The sequence below is a fragment of the Centruroides vittatus genome, unplaced genomic scaffold (genome assembly GCF_030686945.1).
Source record: "Centruroides vittatus isolate TY-2023 unplaced genomic scaffold, ASM3068694v2 contig_460, whole genome shotgun sequence".
NCBI lineage: Eukaryota > Metazoa > Arthropoda > Arachnida > Scorpiones > Buthidae > Centruroides > Centruroides vittatus.
Genome location: NW_027122256.1, coordinates 2,080,238 through 2,094,640, shown reverse-complemented (window position 1 = coordinate 2,094,640; position 14,403 = coordinate 2,080,238). Strand labels below are relative to the sequence as shown.

The 14,403-nt window shown below is 27.8% G+C and overlaps 1 protein-coding gene across 2 annotated transcripts in view; it reads left to right on the top strand.

Annotated features, from left to right (window-relative positions):
• Positions 1-14,403, top strand: part of LOC136977537 (WD repeat-containing protein 17-like) — a 116,217-nt gene that overhangs the window by 17,019 nt on the left and 84,795 nt on the right. For both annotated transcript variants that reach the window (XM_067273032.1, XM_067273031.1), the window contains exons 2-4: positions 7,641-7,764; positions 8,530-8,959; positions 9,331-9,600. In XM_067273032.1, the coding sequence (XP_067129133.1) occupies positions 7,642-7,764; positions 8,530-8,959; positions 9,331-9,600 (823 nt within the window). In that variant the 5' untranslated portion in view covers position 7,641. The remainder of the gene's footprint in view (positions 1-7,640; positions 7,765-8,529; positions 8,960-9,330; positions 9,601-14,403) is intronic.

Sequence of the window (14,403 nt, the reverse complement as noted above, 5' to 3'; positions counted from 1 at the left end):
ACCGACAAGTACGAGTAGATGTCATCGGTCGGTCAACGGTTTTCTATTTAAAAATAATAGTGACAAGAGATAAGCTTTGCTCATTGCCGAGATAGGAGAAGAGAAGTTTGCGATACAACTTCGATCGTTAAGAATATATTTCGATAAAATACTACAAAACTTTGTATGGATGAAAGTTTTGAAGAGCGTAAATACCACATTTTAAAACCACTATTTAGAAATATCGTCTTTACGGGGTTATCTTTAACTTGATGTATAAAAATTAATTAATTTTTCCAAATATATTTTATATCAATATTTATAACTTCGTATAAAAATTATATAGTTTGCATTCTATTAAGTAGTATATTTTTATAACAGCAAATAATATAACGCTGCATAAACCTTTTTGGATTTCAAAACCACCTAATTTATGATTCCTTCGTTGGTTGTTTCATATTAAATATTAGCCTAAATTATTCTGTGTAGAAAGATCTTGTCAAAATTAAAATAGCCATATTTAATTTATTTGATCCAACAAATTACATTTGTACACAGTTATTTTATTTACAAAATTTATAAAATACTTCTTAACTTATTTTGTACATTCATATTCCAGAAGTTAATTATTGTAATGATGGAGAGTTTAATTGTACATTAATTGAATCTCTGATCAGAAAGAAATAAAATTTATATCTTAAAAAGTATATATATATTAAATGTGTTTATATAAATTGTATATATTCTATAACAAACCTCAATATAGCTTCCTTCGAAATAGCATCAGCTTCGTAGAACGCCAATGAATATGCCTGAATGATGTTTCCCATAAATATTAAAATGAGAACATTTTTAGTATCTTTAAATATTAAATATACGATTTTGTACCACGGATGCCATATCACCAAATCATGTGACTTAAAAATCAAACCTGTTTATAAACCTCACTATCATATAGGCCCATAATTATTATTATTTGATGTACTTCACTATAGAGACACGTGATATTTAATGCTAATTTCAGTGACGGCAAAATTTATATATATATATATAGATGCACTCATAAATATGTATTAAAGCACTTCTAATATAATACGCGACATGTGGTATATAAAAATTGCATTGTAATGTGTATTATAATAAAATCTTTGTATAATTCATGGAGAAGAAAGCTCGTACGATGAAAGAATATTGAAGAGATGTATAAATAGGAAAAAAAATATCTTTCATTATGAATATTATGTGTCGGTGATATTATAAATGTGTATATAATCATTTATGATCTTTCGATGTATTAATTTCGCTTATATATTAATGGGCCAAGCTATAGTTATCTTATATATTTGGGGAGAATTGCACATGTTAATAAAACAGTATATTTCGTATTCGTTCAGTTTTGCCTTAGTGTGCTGTATTATGTTGCTCTATACAGGCTATTTATGTTGTAAAAATTCATATTTTTAAAAATCTAGCAAGGAGTTACCCGGCGAAAACATTTAAAATTGCGTGTGGTACTATCTGTTATATATTTTATTTTAAAAACTTTATATATTATTAATTATTATAAAATGGGAAAAAGCTTAATTTTGAGGGTTGAGATGAGTTTTATAAAAAGAAATTGTAATTGCTAATGAAGAATTTACTCGTTAAGTCTGACGCCAGTCGAGATATGACATATGACCCCTCTCTATCTTCCCACTCTCTCGACCTTTAACCATCAAAATTTAATAGCATCATTTTCCCTATTACACAAATTTCGCTGCAAAATTTCAGAAATTTTCGACAAAAAACACAATAATTAAGCTACTTCACACACCCTCACTAACATCCATACATACAGAAAAAAAGGAACCCGAATTCTTTTGCATTTCTCGACGTTTCGAGGTTTCCCGAGTCCAAAAATTTAAAAATCTGGATGGTCATTCTTTGACCGATCGCCACACGTTCCCGCTGTTATATATATAACAACTGATAAATAAAAATAATGAAAAATAGAATATATATATATATATTAAATAAATCAAAAACAAAATGTAATTTTATTAATTATTGCATGCTATCAAAGTAAATCTATTATAAAATATTGATTTTTATATTTAGATTTTTAATTCAAAAATAAATGTTTCGTGTTAATAAATAATGATAGATCAAATTTTACAATAATACAAAATTTAATAGTAGCAGCAATCATTTACTGACAATTGGTAAAGTGTATTACTAAAGTTCGTGGATTAAATTGGGTAATAAACTGTTGTATATAATTAATACACTACTAATTGTCAATTAAAATTAACTAAAAACGATATTTAAAATTTTATCTGATGACAAATTCATAGATATTACAGAATATTTGTGAAATATTATCCATTAAAAATATATAATATATATGGTCTAGGCTAATGTTTTTATCAAATTGTACAATTAGGAATAGCAAGACCTTTGCATATATTCTTTCATTTTGTTATATAAAAATACAAATAATATTCTAATTCATAAAATACAAAAATATTTTTCTATAAAAGTAAAAATTAAGTATTATACTGTAAAAAAAGAAATGATCTTCATTGATAAGGTACAATAACAAGGTCATCGGAAAAGGTCCTGTTCTTTTCGATAACCCTGTTGACCTTTTGATATTTATATGAAAGGATCTTTACTATCCTTACTTTAACTTTTTTTAAAGATAATCTTTAAATTATAAGTTTTAGCGTGTTTCAATGTGAGCACCCTTTATGGCTCATTAAACATCTAAACGATAGTCGATCTCAGCCCAGTTACGCTCGATCATTTTAATCGTTACAGTCGCTGCGACAATGATGATCCTGTCTCTTAAGTGTTTTAGATCACGAATCATCTCTACCTATTCTATTTTCCTAACTCCTTTCTGCCTCCTCTAGACTTTTCCTTTGGGGGCTACCCCCAAAGGAAAAGTCTAGAGGAGCCAGATCGGAATTCTTGCCTATTAAGAAATAAGTCCAACTCTCCCAATTCATCGATCATGGAACTTGCCGTTAAGTGCATTTCGAAAATTGCAATGGGATAGCATACGCTACATGGCATATGCGGCGAATATGCGTAGTACATAGTAAACAAAAGGACAACTTAATTTTAAAATGGCAGACTGTACACGAAATTCTGTTACGTATGATGAAATGCCCTCTTTATAATATCATTTACTGTAATCTGCTATTTGGACAGATATAAGCATATAGAAATGAGCGCTGAACATGAGGGAATCCTTAGTCCGAGTTGTAGGAATGTTACTCGAATTATGGTGTGATAATCTAACTCAGGAATTATTAAAACAAAATCAAAACAATATGCGGAAGACAAGGTCGGAGTAAGTACGATCAATCATTATGCAAGATTAATGGCTCATTGAAACCGCCATTTAATGCACTAAACTTGTAACGTTCATTTGTTGTGGCCATAGGAAATCGAGTATCAGGCAATTCATAATCATTTGCATCATATTAAGCTTTATGCTATAGATAGTGAATGTTGCGTGACTGTATAATCGCTCGTCACTGTATATTTGCAGAAATTAGGTTACGCTACATTGTCATTGGAACGTTAGTGACTATAATCTGTTCTACTCAGCGAAGAGTCGTGGTTTACTGTACAACTGTAATCAATGAGTCTTTCTCTCAACTAAGAAGACATGCATAACAATTTGATTTTTTTAAGAACGATATAAATTTTTTAACAAATAGTTTAGGAATTTTAAGTATAGTAATTATACAGACCTCTGGATAACTCATAATAGTTCTTTCAAAACGCACGAGAATCTGAGATCAATAGCAGCTATCATATACAATTGTAAGTATAAAAGCATTCGTTTTTATAAACATTCGATCTTATAGAACACAGCCAGTTATCGTTATGATTTTAGCAAAAAGTAATAATTATGTAAGTTATCCAATATTCTATTCATATTTTAATCCTATTGAGTATGTGCGGGACGAATTTGGCAAACACATTACAACTCGATTGTTACCTCTAACACGCGGCTAATGAATGGAAAATGGGAAGCTCGTTAAGTTTTAGATACTAAGCTAATCGATATATTGCAGGGGACTATCCTTTACAAACATTTACTGCCAGTCTTAATATTAATCCTTATACTGATATTCTCATTGTTATATTTAAAAAGCATATTTCAAATGGCAAGAAATGATGTGTAGTTTACAAGAATGATACTCTCTTTTTGTGTTAGCTAACTATTGTATTATATTCTTTCATGAAACGCTTTTGTTATATTAAGCTGATATGTCACGAGTCTGAAAAACACGGTTTATTCAACATAATTATGCTATTATTCTGCAACTTTATATATCTGATAATTATGTATTTTTTGACTTAAAGAAAAATTTTAATTAATAAAATCTTTGTTATATATTTAATATAACTGACTCGTTTAATACAGGGTTACATGAAGAATTGTCTACGTAAACTGTCTTTAGATTAGGGTATATAAAAAATTGTAACCATATGGCACTACGGACAGTTAGCTGTGTATACCCATGTAAATTTAGTAATTACGTTAAAGTAATGCAGATGTCAATATTAATCCTCCGTAGCTACGGCTCTGCTTGTTTGAAAATAACTTGTTGCAAACAGTCCTTGAACACGAAATTTCCTCGTAAAATCTGCTTTTCTGTTCGGCGAAGGATTCCATGTACTGACTGATAAACCAAGCCAGGCCACGTTTGCCTGAAAATAGGTATGGTCAAGTCAATCAACTAAACACTCAATTCTCATAAATATTTCCAGAATTTATGAGTTAATTAAATGATGATTATTCTGGCTTGTGAAGTTTTAAGTAACCCAAATTACGTAATGACATAGTCCTTATCTCACACTTGAAAACCAGATAGAAAAGCTGTCAACTTAATAAAAACAGTTTCATCTTTAGCAAAATCGCATTTATAGGTGATTCGACAGACTTAAGTCAAAATGTCCAAACATTTCGCACTAAGTCTGTATTACTGACGCCCGTTAAAGGTAGAGCTATTAGTAGGGCTACAGGGACATATAAAATGCGTTGTGGGCACTCTCTATTATTACAAGCATATCATTATGGAAAAGCACGTTAATATTAGGTGCTCGGGTGCTCATTTATATAAGGTGATTGAGATGGTCATGATTTATTTCAATCACCTTATATATAAAATTTTAGAATGTAAAAATTTAACTTAAATATTTATTTTAATTGAAGCTTTGTATATGAATTTGTCCTTAAAATGTCTTTACTAATCATGTAAATATATAAGGACGTACCTAATCTGTCAGATAACCGAACCCCGGAAGGGTCTGCGGGTATAAATCACTTTTGTGGGTGCCGACGGATTTAGACTCGAAACACCTTTACAAATTTTCCTGTTTATTGTTACAAAAGAATTGTTGCTTATGTATTAAGTTAATTCTTTAGTATTCGTCTCAGGAAGATGTTCTTTGTGATCTGGAGCGATAGTTCGTAACTCCTTTAGATCCGGGGTGGAGTCGTTGACGACGTAGAAGAAAGGGGTCACTTACAAGTTAGTTCTTGAGGCCTCGACACAGTTCGGGAAGAAGAGCGGTTTCTGAGATGAAAGGTTGGAGAAGCGTATTTATATTGAAGAACGGTCGGAAAAGCGCACTATGAACTAGAGATGCGGGTTTATATAAATTTTAACCCCGGACCGAACAATTTAATTGATCCATAATCCTACTCTTTCCTACCCGATTAGTCCCTTCTTTGTCTCCAGATAGAACGAGACCCGATCGGGCGCGAGAATGGTCGAATCTCGATGTTAACCCGACACCGCATCTCGATCTCGGACGACGGGATGTTTAAACGAACTTTAAAATTTTTTCCCGTATTTCTGTAAGTTTTGTTTTCTTATAAGAAGTCTAACGATAATTATTGATAATCGAAATATTTTAGAGCACTTCGAGTTTGCTGTAATTTCGTCTTATTTACGAACATCCAAGACTTAGTTCGTCTTCCCAGTTCGACACGTGATCTCAGATCGTCCAACACTTACTTTATTATTATTATTTCTTCTTCTTATTCGCGTTGTGTTTATCTAACGAAATTCCTTTCTGAAGTAGAAAGCTTCTAAGTAAAATTTTAGTGAGGAGTTCGAACCTCGTCTGGAACCTCACAAATAAACTGCCAGTTAGAAACTATTCGCAGAACTATTTAAAGCAAAACTATATTGTGTACAACAAGGAGAGAAAGGAGTCAAAACGGGCTCAAAAACTGTAGACGTAATTAATAGACTGTCCCAAACTGTTTCGAATCATATGAACTTTTCAGATACAATTAAATATCATAAAACATATATTCTTTTCTGAGTGTTAGTCAGCGGCGCGTTATCCTATGGACAAAAAGGGGAAATTGGCCAAAAGATCCCAATTGGTGGGGCTCCAAATTAATCTTTTATAAGAAAATATTTTTCTAAAAAATTCTCACGAAGAAAAATGTCTGAAATCAACATTATACATGGGAGGTCCTAATTTAAATTTGAATGGATTCCACGAGGCTACCGGTAAAAAGCGTAATCTGTGTTAGTTTGAATATGGATTGTTTTATATTATACATGCAAACTAAAAGAAATATCCAATCCTTTTACTTATTAAGTACGTAATTTTTGTTGTAGAATACAATATATTTTAGTATTAAAATATTACTAAAATTTCCATCAGATTAAAAATTGTTGTAGGTAATTTGAGTCTATGTATAAAATCTGAATGAAAGAAAGTTTGTTGCAACTCTTTATCACTTAATTTTATATATTTTAATTTTACTTTCTGGAATAACTTCAAGTCTGATTTATATTATTATTATATTATTAATATTATTATTATATTATTATTATTATATTATTAATATAATACTTCAAGTCTGAAGTATTATATTATTATTATTATTTACTAAAACTTTTTAGTAAAGATTTAAGCTTATGAAATGTTTTATGAACATATATTTATCATTCGGAGCTACATACTTAATATATAATGAAATAAACAATAAGTTAAACACGACGTTTACGACTTTCTAAGTTTTAAATTGTAGTTTTCTAGTTTATCTCAGTTTAATGGAAAACAATCTTGTTAAAATTTATATTACAATCGACAGACCGAAAACAACGCATTATCCTATAAAGTTTTTGTTTGAAAAGTTTCTTCGCAAGTAAATAAACATGTTTATTTTATTATTAATCGCAGCCCTCTTAGATTGTTGTGACAGAAGCGAACAGTAACCAACTGCAAAATTAAAGTGCATATTAATTAATCCATAAAGCAATTTCCTAAGCAAACTACAATCTAAATAATGCATTTTTTTTCTTGAATCTCTGTTATAATTCAAATTTTAATCATTATTTCTATTTTTAATCAAATAAATGATGATAAGTAATTTTTTTAATTGGAAAGAAAAGGCTTAAATAAAGAAATTTAAAATAGTCAATATTTTTTAATTTTTTATAAGTTATCTTATAATATCCTGTACAGTTACAGTAAAATAGAATAAGCTAATTTAAATTTATATAAATCTACTATTATGACTTAATAATAGATCTATTTATAGATTTTATTAATTATATTATACGAATTTTAGCAGAAATAAATAATAAAACATACTTCTAATAAAGGCTTTTATTTGATGTTTATTAAAGAATGACTGAAATAAGGCAAATTGCATTGCTTCCTGCGGGATGTCAACCTTGGAACAGAAGTGTAGTGGCTATGAAAGGTCGGCGATTTGCCTACGGTGCTACATTAGCTATTTACATTTATGAAGTAAGCATTAAAAAATTTGAATTAACATTTTTAATTAATAAAATATTTAATACTTAATTGCAGTTTAACTTTCACTATTGTTTCCTTCGAATAAACTTAAATATATTTTATTAATTTGTCATTTTTATATTTTATTTTTTATTTATTAAATTATTAAAATGTGAGTTTAATAGAAATATAATATAAAAATGTTCAGAAATCATATTTTTTAGAATAATTTTTTTTTATGACAGAACTATTTATATTATAAAAGAAAACAAAATTTATAGAAATAAGTAGGACAAGTCAATCTACATAATTAATTGCAAAATATCATACATTAATAATATTACTTTTACATTACTAAAAGCTTTATGTGAGAAACTGTACGACGTGACAGCTGTGTTATATACAGAAATAATAAAATACAATACATTTCTCCGAAGTCTTTTGAAAGTGGAAAATATTTAAATGTTATAGAATTTATAATTTCTTATATTAAATTTAACAATATATAGAAACTAGTATATAAATATTATTTCATACTTTCTGATTCAGTACCCTACTGGAATTTTCTCTCTTCTTTCTTATTCTCTTTCCCATTTCCTCAATCTCTTCCTTTCTTCATCTTAGCTAAAGCCTTGAATAGGTTCTACTTCTAATAATAATAATAATAATAATAATAATATAAAATCAATTTTTTAAAACAACAATATATAATGTACATAAATTATTAAAGAAAAATATATTTCTTTTTATCGGACAATTTTATTTTTATTTTTCTAGATGGATAATAAAACTCATAACTTTTATCTACATTCGATTATGTCGGAGCATAAAAAAGTTATTACCGCACTCGATTGGCACCCGAGAGATATTGATTTACTAGCAAGTGCTAGTATAGATCCTTGTATCTGTATATGGAATATTGCACATCATTCTTTAATTACTCTTCTGAATACTTCACCGACTATACCGTCTATTATCTCTTGGCTACCGGGTCACGGAAATGTATTGGTTTATTTAGAACATAAAGGACCGCTCTACTGTTGGAAATTTAGAAATTATGACGGAAATATTCAAACCGAAAGTATATATAACATGAAGGAATATCCTCCGTTTAACAATAAAATTACATGTTTGGCCTTATGCAAATCTGAAAAATTAAATATGGCATTCGGTCACGAAGACGGTACCGTTTCTATATATGCAAAAGGTATATTTATTTAATTGTTAATATTTTATATTAAATGTTGATAGATTATTTCGTTAAATTTAATTTTTAAATCTTATTATTTTTATTATATTCTTGTTAAACAGATAATTTATCTTTTATGATAAAATTAAAAGTTTAATACAGTAGTTTTATATTTTATAATATATTTTCATTTAAGATGCAATATTTTAAAAAAAATTATCCTTAATTTCGAATTGATTCTTATTCATTTCTTAAAAATAATTAATAATTTATTAAATTTGTAGCATAAAAAAGTATTTTTAAAAGCTTATCACTAAATATTTCGGTAAAGCAGCATTCAGTTTTTCCTGTATAATAGAATTTTTATAGCGAATTTTATTTCATTTCAGATAAAAAACCACAAAGACATATCAATATTCAATCTCAGGGAAATGAACAAGAAAAGAGTAACGATGAGTCGAGTTCGATTACATCTTTGCAATGGGACCCATTATCTTCTCATTACATCCTTGTAGCATGCGGATGTAATTATTTATATTTATTGGATACAAGTAACGAAGTCGTAAATGTTGTATCGACATATTCGTCTCCGAGCAAAGCTGTATCAATTGCCTCGATCGCTTGGCTTCCCGAAGTGCCAGGATCTTTTGTATCAGCGGGTAAAATATTATATACAGTTTTTCATCATTTTTATTTCATTCTAAACTTTATCTAATCTTATTTAAAACTTAAATTTATAATAAAACTACTAGATTTTTCTTTTAGTTGGGGTAAGGAATGGTGAGGTGTCACATCCCCACCACATAAAACACTACAGTACATTTACATATACACACATCATGATTAACTTCTATACTTGGTTATATTTATCGGATTTCGGTGTGGGAAGAATGGTAGGGATGGGGTCATTCCAAAACCTCATTAAAACGTATTGTCATCGAACTTAGATAGCCTCCTATCTTAATTAAAAGTGGATGAAATTTGAGTTTAACAAAGCAAGTTAAATAAAAGCGTTTAATAATAGTAAGAACAGTGAATGAAATTTGGAATTGAAAGAAGGCAGGTTAATGTTTAAACTAACAAACATAGATTAATAGATAAATGGATTTACTAGACTAGATAAAAAATATTTGAAAATTTATTGTAAAACTTTGCGTGTGAATTTGAATTATATTTATAATATTTTATTTCACTATTTAAACTCATATTAAAAAGTGAAACACGTAAATTATTTTACAATAACAAATAAAAAAAAGAATTAAAATATCGGGAGAATAAAACGTATAAGCGCTGTCAGAAATCTGTGCATTTACTAATAAATTTAGGTTTAAATATAATACATGCAACTATGTATGATAATGAAATTAAATTTCATATAAATTTAAACATTTTAAATTTATAAAAATACACGCTACTCATTTCGATTGATATAAAACAGAGTTTCTTCTCTCTTCTTTTCATCCTCATGAATATTTTTTAAGTGAAAAATAACATAATTTAATATATTTAATGGTTATTATTGTATATAATAATGCTTATAATATAATAAGAATATAATTTTTTAAACCATATTTAAGTTTTAAATGCTTCTTTTGCTATTTTTGAAGTTTTTATCGATAATTTCTTAACTTTTTTTTTGTTAAAAAATTCTTATATTTAATAGAGTTTCTGTTTTTGAATGTCATTATATAATTTCTCGATATCTGTTCGAATATTTGAAATCTGAATAAACTGCATAAATTAATTTTTAAATATCCAAGAACAATAACCATTGTTTTGATAATTATTATTTAAGAATATTTACATTCAAACTATTGAAGTTATTGTGAAAAAAATTTTTGAACCTGTTCAAGGATATGACTTAATTTAATCATTCGACTAAATTCAATGAAATTTTTTGGCCTTTTTTGCGATGTTTCTACTATACAAAACGGCTAATAATTTTTAATTATATAACCATATCTAAGATAGGACCATATTAAAAATATATGTTCGTATCAAGTGAAAATATAACGTGTCTATCAATAGTCTACAACCAAATGATTTAATTTATGAAACTTTTCATAGACACGGAATAATTTGACAGAATGTATAATATAATTTAAGATGTAATAAAAACACTTGAGCTTGTAATTTTCTTATTCGAAAAGTTCTATAATATAATACTAAATTTAATAAATATTGTAATAAATTATATTAAAATTACAAATGAAATTTGAGAAAGTATTTGTACGTTTATGTAAAAAAAAAATTTAATTAAAACTGTTATTATAATTATTAGAAAGAAGAAAGTTATCGACAAACACGAAAAGTCTTAACGTTAATACCTTTAATAAAAGCCGATAAGAATTAAGTTTCAGAAAAAGATCCAATATCTTATTCAAAATTAATCAATCTTGTCATTGCAATCCTATGTATTGATCACTTTCTGATAAATGTTTCTTAGGTCTACTGTTTTATATAGGACAATCGATTTTATTTAATAAGTTAAAATTCAAAACTTTAAAAAAACAAAAGACTATTTTTAACATATTTTAAAAAAAATTTACAAGTATTAATCATCGTAAAATAAAAAATTCTTTAATATCTAAAACAAGGCGGTAGATGCCAGGGAGTTTTGATAGTTTAACCTCTCCCATTTGGACAGATTTGAGAAATTAAAACAGTGTATGTATAGGCTATAACATTTATTTTGTACCCATTCAGTTCTTCTTTAGTCTACTGTATTGTATTACTCTGTATACACCTAAAAATTAATAAATTACGATACGAAGAAGGAATATTTTATTTAAAACCTCACCTTTTTAAGAATTCTGCTCACGGTCTCGATCCGACTATTAATATTTTTCGTTACGTTAATAAAGAAAATAAAACTTTTGAAGTGTTTTTTTAGTTTTAATTACATTAATTTTAATCATTTGATTTTTATATTTTACATTTTTACGACTTTTCTACTTTTCTCGAAAATTACGTTATAAATTTGTTTAGTTATTATTGCAATAAATTGATGAAATTTTTGAATTATCTAAATCGAAAATTTTATGGATTTAACTTCAGAGAGAATTTACCTTTTCTCTTTAAAAAAAATCTTGATCATTATTATTCACAAACCGTTTTCAACACGGAAGAGTAATCGGTTTATTTGTTATCTTGAAAGCAAAATTGATCAACTAAAACAACTTTTATTACTTATGAAGCCAAATGCATAAGTAATTTACAGAATTTCGAATAATTATGAACAACAATGAATGATTTAAAATCAATATAGATATTTTAAAATTGTATGCTTCATATTTTACTTGTCTTTTCTTTTTTTTTTTTTTTCCTTTTCCATTCTCCGAATTTGAAATCTTTCAACGAAATTAAGTTGATTCAATCTCCAAATACACCTTATATTTTTGTTTGTACTATTGATTTTAGATTTAAATAAAATATCTTATAGTTTAATGTATAACATTATTTATTTCAGTTGAGAGTAAGGAACTTTCTAATCGTTAAATTTGAAAAATCTTTTTATTTTTATTAAAATTTTTCTTTACATTTTTGGATATTATAGTATTTTCCCCGTATTTCTTAGAGCAGTGTGTTTGTTATATTGTAAAAGTACTTAATAATAAATATTACTAATCTAAATTTTAATTTAGTTCCACCGTCATGCAAACCAGTTAGAATTCGAGAAAGAATGGATATATTTCAAATTTATTTATTTATTTTTTAAAGTGAATAGAATTAGAAGAATGTGGTTTTCATCACAAGAATTCAGAAAATCAAAACCCCGCTACGTATTCTACAATATATATATATATGGTGTCATAAAATATCGTCGAATCACTGACTCTTCTTTCTTTGAGAAAGACGTCGTCACCAATGTCATCTATTACAATACGTTGAGACTGTAAAGTTCTTTAAATTCAGGAAATAAATCTACATGTCATATTCTAACAAGATCATAGCGATACTACAGTTTGCACACTGCAATTTCTGAACACGATTTTCTTTAATAGTGTTTTCATTTGCATGATCTCTACTAAGATCTATAAATTTTATCTCGACGGATTTAAGTAGTAATTTTATTGATAATACACCATATACCACGTATTTAGGTTTAATATGAATCAGTTTAAAATATTGTCAATCTATAATAACTTTCTTTAACTTGCAAACATGTAAGAAACTGATTCTTAAATATTCTTTATGCTTCGATATGATACAATGGCGCGCCGTGGCACCAACTCGAAGGGACAAGAACTCGTTCGGGCCACAATAATAAGTGGTGCCGGAACGAAAAAGCTTTTATCCTTCAACTTTTTGAGGTATCGGCACACTTAGAATATTATTGAGCGAATTCCGAACCCTTAGAGTTGTCGCCCATGCGGCGATTAATAATTACAATTAATGGTCACCGACGAGGTGAAGTGATTTATTTATTTTGACTGTTTTAAGTTTTCTTGACTTTGGGTACTAACAGGCCTACGAAGTGAAATAAAAGCAGATAGAATTCTGGAAGAAATCGATTTATGCATGAGACCGTCGTTATATGTTGGTTTAACTTTGAACGTGAATCGAATCTGATAAGAAGTTTGATGCGTTTCAATACCTCTTATTTTATGTGTTGATAAGATAATAGTCGAATGGAGAATTAGAGCGATTTTCAGAGTGAAATATTTGACTTATATTTTTTTGCCTTTTCTCAACATCATCTCTTCTGGTCACATAACTAGAAAAAAGAATTGGACAGAAAATACAAAACGGAAAAGCATCTCGAGCTCTTTGGGCTTGCTTCTCTATATGTATTTAATATGCAGTATATTCTATTCAATGCTCATTATAAATGTTTTTGATATAACAGCTAATTCTGATCGAGTTTATATAAGTTTAGACCAATTCGTATATTTATTTTATACTCTTAGATATACCAAGTTATGCTCCTATGCAGATTTTTGTCCTCCAATATTGATAAATTAGCATTGTAAAATATTTGATTTTACAATTTATTTTCTACAGATATCTTTGAGATGCTTTAAAATTCAGCTTTTCTTTTGATATAATTAAGTGAATTCTATTAATTAATTAATTTGCAATCTTCTTAAACCCCAATTTAAGGATTCTTAATCTAACAAAAAATGTGGCTCCATTGGACCTAGGCCCCGAAAAACCTAGATCCGCTCCTGTTCTTAACCCAATGTTTTGAGAAATAAGCTGTAAAATGAAGCTATAGTTCACTGTAAAGAGAATATATTGAATACCCATAAAAATGAAACCATTTATAATTCGTTATTCTGAAAAACCGACTTTGAATTCATTTTTTCTTTAAGACTTTAATGTTTATTAAGAAATTACATCATACAAATAAATCAAAGTATAAACCTTAAATTATAGAAACTATCTATTTAGAGAAAGATACCCAGATAGAGAATTTAATTCCAGATCAACATTTAGCATATATTTTTCCAAAATAGAAT